The sequence below is a fragment of the Pteropus vampyrus genome, unplaced genomic scaffold, assembly GCF_000151845.1.
Source record: "Pteropus vampyrus isolate Shadow unplaced genomic scaffold, Pvam_2.0 Scaffold1, whole genome shotgun sequence".
In the NCBI taxonomy this organism is placed as follows: domain Eukaryota; kingdom Metazoa; phylum Chordata; class Mammalia; order Chiroptera; family Pteropodidae; genus Pteropus; species Pteropus vampyrus.
The window spans coordinates 33,474,205-33,493,690 of record NW_011888782.1 but is presented as its reverse complement, the minus strand read 5'-3'; the positions used below and the strand labels follow the sequence as shown (position 1 = coordinate 33,493,690).

Sequence of the window (19,486 nt, the reverse complement as noted above, 5' to 3'; positions counted from 1 at the left end):
GATTTCTATACTCACCATTTTACATGGTTTTAGCAAATTGCCGTAAAGTATTTTAGTGTATAGAATAGTATTTATAATTTTTAAAAATATTGTCATCCCTCAGTTTCAGATGTGAATTTTGTAGCACATGTTTGAATAGCTTTCACATTTTTTATTTGTGTCAGAGTAATAAAGTCAAACTTTAATTCAATTTAAAATTATATGTTTTTTTCAAAAAGTAATGAAAGTTATAACCGTATTAAATTTTTTGGTATGCTTTGTAACTGATTTTTGAATATTTTCCTCATAAGACATATGCATGATATTTTTAATTATGGGCAGTATTCTTTTGTTGTATTGGGGAATACTATTTTTCTGTTTTTGGAGGTGAATTCCCAATGTATATGGGTTAATATAGCTGCTATAATAACAGGAAGCTATTCTTTTGAGAAATACACCAATCCTTTAATGCTAAATATTTTAACGCTTTTGTCTTTTTGTATTTTGCTTATTGTACACATATAATTAGATTTAGACCATCTCCTTAGGTGATGATAATGATACTTCATGTCATTCACTCAATAATCTAGCTTAATGTTTTAAAATGCCACATTTTTATATGTTTGCATACTTAATTTTTTTTTCCATTGTAGTGATTTTGTTGGAATATATATAGATTATGTGGGCATGGATGTGGAGGAGGCAGTGTTGGGGCTAAATTCTCAATTTTCACCAAAATTCTTTGACTCTAATGTAAGAAATTTTATCTCTTCTTTCGCATTTCATACTAATGTTCACCTGTTAATACCCTTAAATATATTCTTTTTTCTCAATTAGAAGAGTCAGAAAAGGAAATATGAAACATATCCCACATGTTTATATGTATTTGACATATCAACTTACCTATATAGAGTAGATTATCCAATTGGTAAGAGATAACTTTTCTTCCAGTTGTGCATTTCAGTACTTTCTAACCTGTTCTAATACTAATAAGGGGTGTGCATAAAAGACGATAAATATAAAGAATGAATTGACAGAAGTCTATGGGCAGTGAACACAATGCAATATATATATGCCTGCCTTTTGAATTGTACACCCGAAACTTACTGGATTTCATTAACCAATGTTGCCATAATAAAAATAAATTTTAAAAAGTGAATCTACCGAGGTGAAATAAACATGCCCAAATTAAGATAAGAAGTGTCATGGTATACATACAGTCAATTCTCAGTTAAAGAATCCAAGAGCTAGAAATGATAAGACTAATGGGAGAGAATTTGGTTAAGTAGACCATAATTTAAATGTTGAGAAAATTGTATCTATTTAGACTTGAAAATTACTTTAGGATATTGAAAATAGTATATATTCAGAGTCAGGAATTACTTTGGAATATTAAAAGTTTATGATTATGTTTTGTTATTTATAAAGCACCACCAAATGTACTATTGTTAAGATTAAATGAAAAACTTTCTTGAAGGAGATGTGAGATTTGATGACATTAAGAATCTTAATTTGGACTAATTACATTAAAAGTAACCTGAGGTTTTGAAAAATGATTTTAGAAGTATGACTATAGTATTAACTTTGCCATTATCATCCAAACAAGAACACTCAAGTTTAAATTCTGTATACTTGGACAAAAATCATAGGGCTGCTTTATCCCTTAGCAAAAGAAAAATTTCCATTAAAAGGAAAACTTTAGAACAACTAATGTAAAATAGGAAGCATACTTGACACATCGAGATATTTTATTTGTACCAATAATGAGACATATGACCTCGGTCAAATAAGCTTGGTCACATAACCTTAATAGTTTTCAACTGCCTAGTGTTAAAGACAATACAAAGCTATAATTTCATGGTGGGCAAAGTAATATTGTAGATGATTACCCCTGAGTCATTACAGATCTCTTTCATATTTACAACGGCAGAGTAATATTTGGCTTAGGTTACAAGTCTTTTTCTCATCTAGCATATATTCAGATGGAGGTAGTGGGGAGTAGAGAAATGGGCAACAGCAGGAAGATTAAACCAGATTTGCTTGTATTAGCAAATGAGGAAAACATTTGGAATGACTGAGCGGGTTATATTAAAAATGTATATTTTACTGGTTTTATATTCAGTGTTTGAAAAGTTATTGAAATGGATTATTTAGCACTCTGGTGTAAGATTTTTAGTCTATAATGAAACTGATAATAAAATGACCCATTAGTAAACCTAGGATTTTTAGTTTGGTAAAGAAATTTTTATAATAGAAAACATTATTTTTAGCAATCTAAAGTACCACATGACTCACATTTTAACAACTTCAAAAAAACAGTTGGAAAGTATAAATATGTATTTATATAGAAATACATAGTGAGTAGGTGAAACATTTTGAAACTAATAGTGCTTTAATTCCATTTAAATTTGCCACATTTGGATCCTAACAGTAATTGTAATTGAGAGTGTATGTGAGTGTCAGTTTAACTGAAAACTAAGAGCTTTTTATTACCAAATAGGGAATCCAAAAGGAGAGTCAGCATTAGGTGACCCCAAAACCCTTCTATCCTACCCCAACCCAGCTTTGTTGTGCTCTGTGTTCCTTACTACTAATTGATTGACCTTTTTAACTTTAGAACTGCAGTATCTTCATTTATAGGATGTTATCTTAAATGTCTTATTGGTTAGAAAGATACTTTGTAACAAAATTTAGTTATTGGAGTTAATGTGGCTGAAATTGTCAAAATAATACATATTAAGGATTGCTGGTTTTGTTAAATTCATAATACTTATATTTGCAAATATATAATTATAATTTCACTAAATTCCTTTATTTGGGAGTTAGTCAAATAGGTTGGCCTAATTTTTCAGAATTGTGTGAAATATGTTCTTAAAATCTTTTCTTATAAAATTCGTGGAGAAGCCTGGGAAAGAGAAATTGATATTCAGAAATGACATAGTGTATCTATAGCCATGGGATAGGTAAGAATTTTGATTTAATTTTGTAATAGAGACACTATCTTAAGTGTACTTTTATATTTAATGTGCATGAATCAAGGAAATTATAACTACTATTTTAATCTAAAAATTTTTATGTTTTACAATGTCACTTTTTGACTGTTAAGTCAGGGATTTTATTATTAACATTTCGCCTCTTGAAGGTTTTTGGTTTCTTTAATAGAATTTCTTTTATATTTAAATAGAATAAAAGTGGTAAATGTGTATATTGTTGGTTAACTCTATCAAAGAATACTGAAAATTTTTTGTTGTTGTTTTATCTCCTTTTAGAGTAAGAACTTAAAAGTTTTCATCCTTTTCTTTATCTTTTCTCCTCCAGACATTCTTTACCCATAGAGAATAGATTCATTCACTCATTGATATCTGATTGGGGTTATTCTTTACATAACTTGAAAAAAGCAAAACTAGAGTGCTAAGGCGACATCGTAAAAGCAAGGAGGCTGTTAGCATAATGCTAAAAAAATAGTAAATTAAGTTTGTGGTCCTCTAAGTTTGATGTTGTATAACATACTTCAATCAAATAGTCTGTACATTGTGGAAATTAGAGTATGCAAATTCAATAACTCTTCAAAATTGTTTGAAAAGCCTAATTTTTGTTACTTTTCAGATGGTCCATTTAAGCAGACCTCTTCCATAGCCATAGCCGGAGCTATAATTGGAGCTGTCCTTGCCCTTTTCATCATTGCTGTCTTTGTGACGGTGTTGCTGACTCCTCGAAAAAAGAGACCATCCTATCTTGACAAAGTGTAGGTAACTTTTTGCCTGTGTTTAACTATGAACATTCAGTATGTGTCAGTCTTTATATCTGTCTTTACAGTTACTCATGTAAAGTGAGATGAAAATAAAGATACTGTTAGCTCTTTGTGAGATGACCATGGTTTCATCAAAATGTCTCAAACTACCTCTTGATAAATACATAGTGCCAAGGGGCTGCTGGAGACAAGTATGTTAGACGTCTTTTTCACCATTTAGATACCTTTCCAAATGGTACTATAATGACACTCTACGTTGCCTTGCCTTCTGAATAAAAATGCAGGTCTTTGATGAAGAAAGATAGATTAAAAAAATCTTAAAAGTTTAATTGCTTCTTCAGGTTGTATATGCCTGTCTTATGTACAGATATAAATTAATTTTCAACTGCCAAGAGTTAATAAATGCATTGAGTTTTAAAGCTTTTTTCCTTAAAGAATTTTGGTTTTGGTGAATCATAAAATATGCATTCTTTTTATTTAAAGAGAAAGCAGGTTTTTGTCCTAATCATTGTGATAGAATTATAAAGCAGAAATTTCACTTTGCTATAGAATCAAAAGACCAAGGTCCCAATTCATTTAATTCATTATCAGCTTTGTTGCTTCATCTGTGAAATGTGAATAATACCTTTCCCACTTACTGCACATGGTTGTGGTGAATAGAATAAGATATGTTGTTTATGGACTGTGAAGCTCTACACAAATGGCATTATTTCTTGTGTAGTTATTACAATTTTTATATTAGGACATAAGGCTGGCTCTCAAATAATGTATTTTTCCTGTCTTCATAAATGCTTTGGGTATGTCTCTAATTGGGCACAGTTATAGGACTGATCTTTCTGGGTTGAAGACGCGCCTGGATGTTAGTCTTAGCTCTATCGTGATGAAAGTAGTGGTATGACCATGAACAAGTCACATCACCTCCATGAGCCTCAGTTTACTCACTTAAATGACCTATGACATCTTGGAGCTATAAATTTGCCGTGATTTTTTTTAAGGTGAAAGGAAGTAATTACTTTAAAAAGACTGTAATGGACTTTTTCAGTGCAATGCATGTAAGCCTGGAGTTCTTTAATATTTCAAGAGCAACTAGCATTTGATAAACTTCATCTTAGTTCCCAAATTATCTCAGGCTTTTCTCTAATTTTGAAAACATAATTTACTTGTAGGCTAGTAAATCCATGTACTAGCCAGGTACTTAATTTATTATTTGAATTCTGTTTATTTAAAATATTATTTCATGCCCACAATGAGAAGTTTTTAGACCACAGAGAATTTGTGATTTCTTTGGCCCCTAAAGCTTCCATTCTCTTTATCCTTTAATATAAGTAACATTTTTGTTTGATTTATTACTCATAAGTACCGAAAATTACTTATCAGTGATCTTCAAAAGTATAAGATATATAAAAACTTGTCTAAAATGCAGATAGCTACAAAATACATTTAATCCTATTTTCGTAACTCTGCAATGTTTAAAATGCATGAAAATATTATTTTAAAAAATAGATTAGGTCATTTTGGCAAAAAAGAAATGCATTTCCTAAGGTTATAATGGTTCCTTCATTTATTTCAGGTTGCAAGATTTACTGTGGTCTATAGATTAAAAATCTTAATTTGCATGAAGAATATTCAAAGAGTGACCATGTTTTTGAAAATTAGTTTAGAAAGTATTTCCAAAATACAGTATAAACTTTTTTTCATTGTCATTTTAAGATATAGTCTTTTAAATCACTTTTATGACACTTTGGAGGAAAGTATCTTTCATTATACACCTTTGACTATCTTTAAAATGTTGGTAGGTACAGTCAGATATAAAAATGTGCAATACATAAGTAAATTGGTCATGCATTAGATTGCTTAGTAATAATTTGCAAAAAGTTTCTATGAATTGCATCTTTAAACATGAGTTGAATAGATTGTCGTAAACATTGGAACCTTTAAAACCAGTTTACTTTTTTTCCCATCTATGATCAGTTAATGGAAGTATAAGAGCTAAATTAAATATGCAGTATACACTAATATAAATATTGGCATAAGGAAAATATTCTCAAACTTCAAGAGAACCTTGATTGTTTTCCCTCATATATATAATATGTGTGTGTATATATATATTTTTTTTTCTTTTTTTCGCTAAATGTAACAGTCACATTTTAAATCCTTTTTAATGCAGGATTGACCTTCCACCCACACATAAGCCACCTCCTATGTATGAAGAACGATCCCCTCCTTTGCCTCAAAAAGACCTTCTATATCAGGTAAGTGTTTATGAGTTCACTTAAAACGAAATAAAAAATACTAAGCAGTATACATTATTTGTTTCAAAATGTTATCCAGTCATGGTAATTTAATTATTGCATAATAATATGTACTAATTTCTCTGGAATATTTAGGGGATCAAATTTTGTCTACAAATTGGTAAGAAAAAAAAGTTACGACCAGTGTAAAGACAAATCAACACAAAATATTACTAAAGACTTATGCGTGCAGACTTATTGTTAATACAGTTTTATTTACATACAGATTTATTATAAAATACACATTTTTATATAAAATAAAAGACAGGGAAATTTAATGTCTTTGGTAGGGTATAATGAAGAGCTTTTTCTCCTTGGAGTATACATTTTATTTTTGTTTCTTTTCAGTATACCCAACGTCTAAATTTTAGCATTCCTTTATTTAGTAACAAAAGGTTTATATTCCAGTTTAAAAGTCTGGCTATGAATATTGAGCCCCACATACATTTATGATTGATAAGTTTTAAAGTTTCTTTTGGAATCAGTTTTATAGTAATTCAGTGCTTCTATCTTGTGTTCTATACTTAGATTAATATGCTCTACTTGGAAAAGTTTAAACCATCAGGATATTTGCGTGCGTTTATTCTTAGCTTTAGTGTTTTTTTTGTTTGTTTGTTTGTTTTTTCTGCTGTCACCCATGCAACCTATTGGGGCTCTAACCGTATATTGGAGTTTTATTACTTGTGAGAACATTCTATGATATTTTCTTCATAAAATAGTTCCCATATCTTCAGCTTGAATAGGCTAATTATTTGCCCACCAGTTAATTTATTTTTTTTGGTGGAAAAACTCCAAGGAGAATATATCCATTAAGCTATTCTCAGTTTCTGTCCATGTACTGTCCCAAGAATGAGGCAGGGAGGAGCATTCCCTGGCATGTGCACTCATCGACATTGGGCACCAGTATTGTCATCTTACACAAGTTTGGTGTCCTAGGAGTGAAGACATGCCATCTTTTCTGACTTCTTCTTTTCATATAACGAATGTAGCCTCACATTTCCTTTGGCAGGCAAATGAACTTAACTAAGGTGAAATGACAACAAAATATTTAACTAGAGCTGTTGTTAACTGCTACAGAAAGATTTCTGTCTTCCTCCCTCCACAAAGGTAGTAATTAAACAGAAGATTTCTAGATTCAGTTTGGGGAATGTTTTTAGAATGTTAGTAATTTTCTAAGATAATTCTAATTGCATATATTTTTATTCTTGTTTATAAAATCAATTGATTATGTAATTTGTTATTATTTAATATTTTCAAGTTAAATATTTATAAAAGCTTATGCATTGGAAAAAATCATTTTGCTCAGATCATGTATTTTGTGTTTTAGTTAAGAAAATATGATTTCTATGCATGTAGGCCCTGCTAAATAAATACAAAAGGAAGATTTTTCTTGAATGATTTGAGTTTATTGTGGTACAAAATGCAAGTTTTAATATCTTTGAAGTCAAAGGAGGCTTCCTGGATGGATCGATTTTGGAGGTAGAAGTTTTGAAGTGTGTGATAAAATTACTCACTTGTTGATAAGACTTATCTGACTTTTAGTAAATTGCATAATCAAAAGCATATACCTGGGTGAAAATGAGAAGAGTTATATGGAAAAGTAATGGAAATTTTAGAAAGAAAATTGATGGGAGAGCACCTGCAATGGATAATGACAAATTGAACTTGTGGCGTTAGAGATCATTTAGTAATATTGTGACTTTGTCCTCATCTATAAAATTAAGCAGATGAAAAACATAATTGTTTGTTTCCCTCTTCTAGCTATAAAACTGATTCTATAAAATCTTGCTAAGGGTCAACTAGTTGCTGTCATTTTGCTTAAGAAAGTCAGAACTTGAGTTGGAGACGAAATAATTCTTAGTTCCATAAAGCTTTTAAGAATAACTTAGGCTAAACTCTATCAGTAAGACAATTTATGATTCATGCATTATAATGTCAAATGTTAATTATATGGCTTTTGTGTTTTAATTAATGTTGTGATATCAAAATGCAAATTATATAGAACTTTTTTTTCTGGTTACCAAGAAATCTGTATATGAGTATGTAATTGCTATCTAATTAGCTTCATGCAATGCTAGCATGTTGTAATACTAAATGCCTTTTAATTTTCTACTTCACTAAAATGTCAACTTTAAATTCATGATGTATTTCCTATTTGAAGTCATTAGTCCTCAGCCCTCACAGTCAGGCCTAGTGACCTAGTAAGCCAGGCTATGTTCCCAAATGTCACTGTGGCTCACTTGTTCTACCCATCGGTGTTCTACCATTGGGAAATCACAGCAAGAAGCAGTTTTTCACTACCCACATTTGTGTGCCCTGCTTTAACCATTGCTTTTGTGGTAATAGTGCCAAAACTGATCCCTGAGAATTTTCCCTCTAAATATGTTAGTCAGGACAATGAGGCCTGGTATGGTGAAGAGGCAGTTTCCTTGAATGGAAACTCTACGATACTGCAGAGATGATGCAGTGTAAGTATGAGGGAAATAAAAAGGAATGCCTTGCCTGTAGTCTAAGAATAATTTAGAAATACCACTGGCTTGTCACATTATTGGATAATAATCCTACAAAAGTGAGTCTTTATTTAGGAAACAAATATTAACTGATGACATTAAAATGTGTTTTACCTTTTTATTATGTTTTACTTTCTTAATATTATATACCTAATACATAAGTATATTCTTGGTACCGAAAAAAGCCAAACACTACAGAATTTATATAGTCATGTGTGCAAGTCCACTTTCATTTACCCACCCTCAAATAAATCGTTCCCTTCCCCAGAGATCACTAATGTTTTGAACTTAAATATCCTCTGAGACTTTTTCCACGAATTTACTTTCACACATATGTCACTTATAACCAAATCTACAAATATTATTTTAAAACATAAATGTGGTCATAGAATACATATTATTCTAGAAATTGTTTTTCATTCTATTACAGACCAATGTTTTTCAGAGTGGCCAGTGTTGCCACCTTTATTATAATATTTTGGGTTATTAAAAATGAAGATTCTCAAACACAGTGTCAGGTTTACTAATCAGAATCCCTGAGGTTGGAGACAATAGGCATTTTACCTTGCTCACGGAGTGAATTTTAATACACTTTCAAGTTTGAGAACTATTGCTGTCTCTGTATCTCATTCTTAATAGCTGTTACATAGTATTTCATTATGTTGATTACCACAAATTACCTATTTTCCTAGGTTGTTTCTAATCTTTTTCAGTAACTATAATTGTTGCAGGGAGGATACTCTTATATACTTTATTGTACACATGTATTCATAAAATAAAAGCAAAGAAGTAGATTACTGTGAAAAATGTTTACATTTAAATAGGTACCATATTTCTGGCCAAACTAGCTATATCAATTTATATTCCCATAAATAGTACAGGAGTCCCTCCTCCATCTGTGGTTTCATTTTCCATGGTTTCAGTAACCTGTGGTAACCACAGTCCAAAAATATTTAATGGAAAATTCCAGAAATAAACAATTCATAAGTTTTGTATTGTGTATAGCTCCAAGTAGTGTGATGAAATCTTGTGTTATCTTACTCAAGGCCACTTGAGACATGAATTAACCCTTTGTCCAGTGTTTCTGCTACCTGCCCATTTGTCACTTAGTAGCCATCTCAGTTATCAGGTCAACTGTTATGGTGTCTCAGTGCTTGTGTTTCAGTAACCTTTATTTTATTTACTAATGCCCCAAAGCCAGTCACATAACTTTTATTACAGTATAATGTTTATTCTATTTTATTATTAGTCATTATTAATCTCTTACTGTGATTAATTTATAAATTAAGCTTTATTATAGGCATGCATATATAGGAGAAAACATAGTATATATAGGGTTGTCACTGTCTGTGGTTTCAGGCATCCACGAAGGGTCTAGAAATATATCCCCCAAGGATAAGGGGTGACTACTGTATATCCATTTCCCTCTCTAATACTGTTTAGTGGAACTTTTTTTGTTTTACCACTTCGATGAAACTAGAAAAATAGCTCATTTCAAAACTTTGTAGATTGCTTGTTGAAGTTTCATAATTGATCACCGGTTTGTTCCATAAACTACTTATTTGCATAATTTTTTAAATTTTCAGTTACTTTTGAACTTTGTTAACTTTTTAGGAACTCTTTGATATAGAAAATAATCTTTTGTCTTATAGCCATCTCTTATTTTTCAATTTTATAGATTTTTTTTTTTTTTTCAAAAATACCAACTTTGTTTATTGAATAAAAACAGTGGTAAAATTGACATAAAGCCAAAAGTTAGGACAATGTATTTTCACATCCTCCCTCAACACAAAACCGTACATCCCATCATCTAGGGTTACGCCATTAGGGGGCCAGAGTCCCCTAATATCCCTCACTCTTCACCTGTACTGGAAGCGAGGCCTGTAGTAGGAGAACCCAGGAGAGGAGGGAATCAGAGGCCACCGCAGTCCTGATTGCTTCTTCATCCCTAAAAGTCTCTGGATTGGAGGGAAACAGGGTAGCTATAAAGGGGACAGAGGAGCTGGGACTGGCAGCTAGGGCCACTGCCCAGCATGTCCTAGAGATGGTTACCCTTGTCCCTATCCAATCTCTACTAGGTACCATTGTAAGGCCTTGGAAAGGAGAAGAAAGGGATAGTTGGTTTAAGAACCAGATGTCTTCTCCAAACCATCCCCCAGCATTAGTAAAACCCCTGAAGGTCACCAGGCCAGGGCTGAGGACCCATACCTTTTCCCTCCCACCTAACCAAGAGGTTAAAAGGAATTCTTTGGGACACAGCAAGCCAGCTGCTCATGCACCTCCACATCACTTTCCTTGTCATTGTCATGATCTCCATCATACAATTCATTGGGTGCCACTGGCCTGCTGTAGTTCTCAGGACCCCTCTCCTCTACATCAGCCTCATCAGTCCCGTCATAGGTCAGGAAGTCAGCTGGCATGTCATGAATCTGGATGCTAGGTGTCTCGTTCAGCATCTTCAGGTTTTCAAAGATTATCTGGCGGATCTGGTCCAGATAACTGGCGTGGGTTCTAATTCTCAATGCAGGTGATGACGGCTGGATGGAGCGGGAAGTTCGGGTCAAAGTTCTCAAAGTATTCACTGTAGGAAAAGTGCCTCACTACTGGCCTCTTCTACCAGCAGCGATGTCTTATACATCCAGCAGCAGGCAATATTTCAGATAGTATAGCCACCACCACCCAGCACCAGTAAAGGGATGCTGAAGCTCTTGACATATTTGACACGTTCCCCATGTCCTCAGTGCTGAGGTTGAAGCAGCTCAGTCTATCACAGCTTAGAGAACCAGATCCACACTGGAGAACAATGCACATGTGTTGGTAGAAGCTCACTACATGGTTGATAACCAGCTGGAAAAAGTGCTTATAACTCTGGTTCACCAGTGCCATCTCACAAGGGCATGTTGAGACAGTAGTAGAGGCCACTGTCACTCCAACTTCACACATGTAACCTATACCAGGGAAGAATTAGTTTCCGTATTTGTGGAACGACACTGTCACGACCCAGCCAGTGAAGTAGAAGAAGGCTTCCTGAACCCTGTCGCTATGGTGGATGTTAGTTAGTATCAATGTAGAGCACTCGAAGGTGGCACTTGAGCAGTTCCAGCAGTTCCAATCACAATGTCATTGACATAGCAGAAGCCAGGGGCCTCAAACTTCTTGGCATGGTGTAGACCACCAGCCGAGTTAATGGCAACATCCCAGATCTTGTTGTTCAGCTGGGTTGCTTCTTGCAGAGATGCACCTGTGTAACGGGAGCAGCACTCACAGAGCCCCAGAAACACTGGACAGTCATCACCCACGCTGAAGGGGTTAAGGCTCTTAGTGAAGCCTGCATACTGGTGGGGCTGACTCTGTAGGAAGTTGATGTAGTGCTCAGAGCAGAGTTGGCACATGTCATGCCAGGAGGCCTGATATGACTTGAAGACAAGCATCTGCTTGTAGAGACCATAGCGCAGGACCAGAGTATGGGTCAGTGCCAAGCGGTGGAGCTTCATAGGACGCCCAGCCCCTTGTTCTCTCACCATAGTGGAAGCTGCCTGTGTCAGGGTCATAGAAATAGCCATGTTGCTGGCCACGGTGCCCGCGGGCAACTTTATAATTTCTTATACAAAAGGTTTATGTTTTTATGTAGTCAAATCTGTTTCTCTTTACAGTTTCTGGAAGTTGTATAAAGACTTTTTGTGTGTGTGTGTATGTTTTCCATATTGCTTATTATGTTTATTATAGGCATTTTAAGTATTTTAATTTTCAGTGGGGCTCTCTCCACCCTATCCCCATGGCTTTTACTAATTGGTTATTATTGGCATATGGAAATGCTTTGGCTGTTTAGTATGAATTTTGTATCTAACCTCTTTTCTCAAGTTTCTTATCTATTTTAATAGATTTTTTAGTTTGTCTTTCTAAATTTCCGAAATATATAATATGCTTGCTACAAATAACAAGTTATCTTTTTTTATTTCTTGTTTATAGTGCTTTAATCTTTATTTTCTTTTTTTTTTTTTTTTTTTTTGCAATGATTAGAACCTCTGGCAGAGAGCTAAATGCCAACAGTTGGAGGGGGCTTTATCTTATTCAGCTTCAAATCCAGCACAAAATATTGAATACTGGTATAAATTTCTTTGTATTAAAATTTTGGACAGGACTGTGCATCCCCTGAGTAATGCTAATTTTTAGCCTTTATTGGAAGAGTTGTATATTCTGATGTGAAAAAAAAAAATTCTCAAACCAATGATCCAAGGAACATATTCAGGAAAAACTGTCTAATGAATGTGGTTTGGTTTCTGATACTGAAAAATCTCAACACAAATGTAAATATTTTAGAATACTCTGTTTTAGCCTAAAATAGCATTTATTCTTGGAAAGTCAGGACTAGTAGATTTCTTGAAATAGATACTGTTACTTGATTCTACTGAGGATCATTACAGGAATTTTAGTCAAGCAACAGCGATATTAATGGACTGAAATGTTTAATCTGTCATGCAGCATAATGGACTGTTTGGAAAAATTGTGATTCCTCCTCCCCCCAATCATTGACTATCTTATATCGCATTCTTTAGCACATTTTTGTAAATGTTCATGGTGTGTTGTGAAGGAAGAGTGTTTCTACATATTTTTCTTGAACAGATAATACATACAAAACAATATAAAATTTTCTAACGTCTCAGTCCCATATCCATTCCTATATACCCTACCCCTATCACCTCCTACAGAAAACCACTTTTACAAAATTCTTGTTAGTCTTACTATGGTTTATTTGAGCATAGAAATGAAACATACATACACACATTTATCATTTCTTATACAAAAGGTAATGTATATACACTGTTATATGTCTTTTCTCCTAAGAAACACTGGAGATCTTTATTTGGTTGCAGAGCATTCTCATTCTTTCTATGTCTACATAGGATTCTAATATGTACGTATTACATAGTTTGTAATGTGAAAGTATTTTAGTAAACCAATAATGCTGCAGTGCATAGCTTTGTAGATATGATATTTTGTATCTATGAAAGTGTAATCTGCAGGATAAATTTTTAGACCTGATCTTGCTACATCAAATATTAAATGTGTTTTTACTTTTGATGTTATCAAATTGTCCTCTGTAAATACAGCACTATTTTTTCACTCCTATGAGTAGTACTTGAAAGTGCCTGTTTCTTCAAGTCCTCACCAACAGCATATATATTTCACTTGGTTATTGGTAATCTGAAAGATAAAAAATGGTGTGTGTGCATGTGTACATGTATGTACATGTACACATACACACACATACACACTTTACAATTTCATTACTCGTGAGTTTCAGAGTCTTTCCAAGTGTTTATTAAGGCCATTTTTTTTTCTGCCAGTTGTCATTCTTTTGTGTGCTTATGTATTGGCCAAAATTATGGCCATTTAAACATTATATAAGTAAATATGAACCGTTTTATTTTGATTCCAGCATAAATAGTATGTACATTGCTCCTTGGTATCCAAATTTGTGGTACAGAAAGTTTAGTAAGATGAATCTCATATTTCCATCGATTTATAAAATAAGATAAAAAATGGAAGACTGTTATGACTAGAACTCAAACATTATCAAACTATGTGATTTTAGAAATACGTGACATTCCTACTTGCTATCAAGTTCTAGAGTTAGAGATATGCCATATTTCAGTTACCAATCAAGCCATATTTCTAAGGCTTTCTTGAACTTATCACCCTACTACTCTTTATAGTTTTATAGATTCCCATTATTTCTTCTCAAAACTCATCTTTTTAACACATCACTACCATTTTCCAATAATATTTTTTAGTTAAGCTGCTTATATTAATTATTGATGGTCTGGTAGTTATGGGCTTTGGGGTCTGGGAGAAGGAAGGGAAGATGATAGAAGAGTTAACATTTTTCTTCCAAATTAGACTGAGTAGATTCTTTGTAATTAAGGACTGAGTATTTCTAGCATGGTTTTGCCCTCAAGTTGCAAAAAGTTTTCATTTTGCATATTGCCGCCAATTAATAGGCAGTGGCAATGAATAAGACAAGTAGTGAAAGAATTGTGGGGCTTTGTTCTGATCTGAGGAGGGAAAAAAGTTTTGTGATCAACAAAGCTTGGAGGAAATGAGTTTGTTTCTGTTTTGTTCATTTATTTTATTCTTAGGTCCCACTTATAAGTGAAATCATATGGCATCTGTCTTTCTCTGACTTACTCCACTAAGCAAAATACCCTCTTGGTCCATCCATGATGTTGCACATGGCAAGATTTTGTTCTTTTTTAATGGCTAAGTAGTATTCCATTTTATATATATATGTATCACTTCTTCTTTATCTGTTCATCCATCAATAGACACTCAGGCTGCCTCCATATCTTGGATATTGTAGATAATGCTGCAATGAACATGTGGATGCACATGTTTCTTCAAATTAGTGTTTTGGGTTTCTTCAGATAAATACCTATAGAAATGGGATTACTGGGTCCTTCTTTGTCTCCTGTTATAGCCTCTGTTTTAGACTGCATTTTGTCTGGTTTAAGTATTGCTACCCCAGCTTTTCTGTTTGTTTGTTTTCATTTTTATGAAATGTTTTTCCATCCCTTAACTTTCAGTCTCTGTGTGTCTTTTGATCGAAGCGAGTCTCTTAGGCAGCATATGTAAGGGTCTTGTTTTCTTATCTATTCGTCCACCCTATGTTAGTCCTATCCCTTGACTCTTTTTTTCCTCCCCCTGGAAAAATAATATAGGTGGTAGATTGAAAAATAAAATTGTTGTTACTAGGGACCAATGTTCTACATAGATATCTTAATGTGATTCTGAGTGTAATATTTAAGTATGTAATTGATTACGAGCTAATGGATTACTAGAAGCACATATATTAGAAGTAACTGACTCTATTCTATACATTTTCATTGAATTTAATTTCAAGATCTGTTGCCATTTCCAGACATTATTGAGTCTTTATAAAAAGCAATTTAACATAAACAAAAATTATTTTACTTTTTTTTGCCTTATTTTAAAGAATAAAAATATTTTTAAAAAATGCAAATTACATATTGTTTTATGGTTGGTTTACAATTATGACTTTTTGACTGTTCACTTAGATACTAAAGCTTAAAATACACTTTGAATGATATCTTTACAGTAGCTTTAACTACAATGAACATTAGATGAGTTATAAAACTTACTAACACACAGAAATGAAACATACATACAGAATATTTCATACACATAAGTAACTTTGGAAGCATGAGAATTGTTAAAGATCTTTAAAAGGAAATGCTTAGCTTTTTAATGCTTCCTATTTTAAATTCATTGGCACTTTACAGAAGGTAATGATCTCAATCTCAAATATTTTGTGGGCAGTAATTATTTAGACTATCAAATCTGTTTATTAAAAGAAATGCCATGTAAATGTATTTGTTTGAAACATTTTAAATACCTTATTACTGATGTATCCATGGAAACCACAAATATGCCTTTAGAATAATGATATAAAATATAGTGGCCTTACTTTTAAGTAGAATCTGGGAAATTTTGGGCTGTATTCTAGAAAAGGTAACTGCAAAGATGAAAGCTTTTACTGTGGTTACTTCCTGCTGAGATATGAACTGGATGTAAAACTATAAAACCATGTGTATCTATAGATGCACACACACCCCAAACTAATTGTACTAGCGCACAAAAACATGAAATATAAAAGGAAAACAAGTGGTAAATTAAACTTCATTAAAGTTAAAAATGTTAGACCTATGAAAGACACCATTAAGAAAACAAAGGTAAACAATAGACTAGGAAGAAATATTTGCAACACATATATAGACAAAGGAATTGTATCCAAAATAAAGAAGTCTTACAACTCAGTAAAAGGAGAACAGCAACCCCATTTTTAAAAAATGGACAGAAGATATGTATAGACTTTTCATCAAAGAGGATATGCTAATTACCAATTAGCAAATGAAAAGATTCTCAGCATAATTAGTCCTCAGATAATACAGATAAACCACAATAAAATGTCACTACATACCCATTAGACTGGCTGAAGTTATAAAAGACTGACTGTACTGAGCGTTGGAGTTTTCCAGTTTTTCTTTTACAAGTCTACTTTTTATTTAGTTTATAGAAAATCAATTTTTGCTCTACTAGGTTAATTTTCATTATTATTTTCTGTCCTTATGTCTCAAACTACTATATGTAATTAGAAATCCAAACATCAAAATTGTTCTCAGAGGATAGTCTCTTACTCCTATCTCCATTATAATTTTTATAGACAGGGATTGATAATGAATATGTGATATGGTTTTTGTCTCTGCAAGAAATGACTCAAATTTATATTTCTACTTTACGGTCCTGTACAACTGAGTAATCTTGTTCTTGATGGTGTTTTTTTGTTTGTTTGTTTTGTTTGTTTCCATAATGAACTAACTGCCTGTGATCCACAGAACTTAATTTTTTTGAAAAAGAGGAATGTAAATAGCATTATTAGGGCAGCATATGGCAAATCTGAGTCATCATTGCCCTGTAGTCGAAAACACCACTTGAGGTGTCATAGCTCAGTCTCCCACTCAAGGCAAAATTTCCTTCAAAATCCCAAGGAGGTAGTCCTCCAGCCTTAAATTTAAAACACTTGCATTCAGCAGTTTCACTACCTCACAACGCATTATATTTCAAAATTTTCTGATAGCCAGAGTTGCTAGACAGTTAGAAATCAAGTCTCTTTTCAACTTAGTCCTGATTCTGATTTCTATAATTCTTAAAATTCTTTTGAGCCTTTTAGGCCGCAATTATTAAGGTCATATATTTTTTAAAACCTAGATTATTTTCCTACATACCTCAGATATTTACAACAACCCTTCAGGAACTGTTTAACAGCTTTAAAGTACTTAAAATTCTATGACTTGCTCTCACTATTTTTTCATACCAACTCGAGTGTTTCCAGTATTTTTTCCATTCCTTATATGATGTTTATCTTCCCTCTTTCTCGTCTGAAAAAATTCTAGTTTAATATTTCTGGAACAAAATATAGTATTTCAGGATGATAAGTGCCAAATGAACTTAAACTATAACCTCTTGTTTAAAAACTACTTCTGTTAAATGATTTCCTTTCGTGTGTGTGTGTGTGTGTGTGAGAGAGAGAGCGCACGCGCATGAGTGAGCACAAGTGCTAGCCAACTCCAAAAGATTGTTCTCTGTCAACCCAAACATCTTCCTTGCAGTTATTTTGATTTTCTTAACCTAATTATGTTTCTATCCATTAAATTTAACCTTTATTTTAGATCAAAATTCCAACCTATTGCAACTTTTAGTTAATACAATCAAAATTCAGAAATTTTGATTTTTTTAATGCCCTGAGCAGGTGTAAGAAATAACGATTGGAACCTGAACATATCTCTTGGGAAGACAATGATTCAACTACAACACCATGGAATTCAAGCACTGGATTTATGGCAAAGGAATATTTAAATGACAGAACATTTTATGCCTGTTTATTTTATTGTCAAAATTTTTACTATTAACAGTTAAGTTTTACATTAATTAGGAAGCAGATAATTCTCTTAAAAGCATTATTCATTGGCAATGATCCATATTTTGCCAGTTAAGTCTTTCACAGCCAAAATGAGTTGTTTATATAATGTGTTAGATCTTTACTACTTAGAAAGTGAGAAGGATTTCTTCAAAACAGCTTTTCTAAAAGGAAGAGGATTACATGCCAGGGACAACATGTTTGACACTGACCCATATTCCCTGTTTATTGAGAAGAATTGACTGACTAGCCATTGACTGAGAACAGAGGAAGCCTTTTAATTTCTGGTTTTCTCAGAGGGATAATTTGGATGCTTCACATATGCTAGTAAAAAAAAAAACATTTTTGCAAATAACTTGGCTACTTTGAACATCACTACCTATAAGCTTGTTAGTTGTACAATGGGAGACTAAAGTTATGGAATAATAAATCAATAATGATACTCTACATTTCAAGAACAATATTTGGGAAATTGCCTGGTGTGAGTTGTACACAAATGTGTCAAAATAATTTTAAAAGGTCTTATGATAGTGAAATTATATCTATTTATAAGTGTAATTATATATGTCATATGTAAATATATAATAAAAATGTATATTTTTATCATGTAGAATTTTTTAGGTGGTGGCAGTGTACATTGGTGATATAAATTTGTTAGCAATAACCATGAAAACAGAAATCCATATACCTATTTATTTTTTCACTCATGGTGCATATATATATGTATAAATATTTGTTTATATTTATATATAACAAATATGTATATACATATTCTTTATCCATGCATCAGGTGATAGACCTATCTGCTTCTATATCTTGGCTATCGTGCATAATGCTGCAATAAACATGAGAGTACAGCTATCCCTTCGAGAAAGTGATTTTGTTTCCTTTGGATATAGACCCAGAAGTAGGATTGCTGGATCATATGGTCATCATTCTATTTTTAATTTCTTGAAGAACCTCCAAATTGTTTTCTGTAGTGGCTGTACTGGTTTACATTCCCACCACAGAGTATGAGTTCTGTTTTCTCCACATACCCACCAGCATTTGTTATTGCTTTTTATTTTTATTTTTTTTCTAATAGCCCTCCTAACAGGTGTATTTGCTTTTTGTTATTGAGTTATATGAGTTTTTTATATATTTTGGATATTAACCCCTTATCAGATATGTGGTTTGCCAATATTTTCTTCCATTCCATAGATAGCCTTTTCATTTTGGTGATGGTTTCCTTTGGTGTGCTTTGCTTTTTAGTTTGATGTAGTCCTAACTTTATTTTTTATTTTGTTGCCTTTGCTTTTGGTATCAAATCCAAAAAGTTACTGCCAAGACTAATGCCAAGGAGCTGACCCCAATTTTTTCTTCTAGGAATTTTATGGTTGCAGGTCTTATTTTATAGTTTCAAGCCCAGATCTGTTTTGAGTTGATTTTGTATATGGTGTAAGATAGTGGCCCTGTTTCA

General features: G+C 32.8%; 1 protein-coding gene and 1 pseudogene across 1 annotated transcript in view; one reads left to right on the top strand and one right to left on the bottom strand.

Moving 5' to 3' along the window:
* NECTIN3 (nectin cell adhesion molecule 3) overlaps positions 1–19,486 on the top strand; it is an 86,616-nt gene that overhangs the window by 46,310 nt on the left and 20,820 nt on the right. The window contains exons 6-7 of the mRNA XM_023526588.1: positions 3,586–3,724; positions 5,898–5,982. Of these exons, the coding sequence (XP_023382356.1) occupies positions 3,586–3,724; positions 5,898–5,982 (224 nt within the window). The remainder of the gene's footprint in view (positions 1–3,585; positions 3,725–5,897; positions 5,983–19,486) is intronic.
* Positions 10,578–12,399, bottom strand: LOC105289050 (annotated as a pseudogene).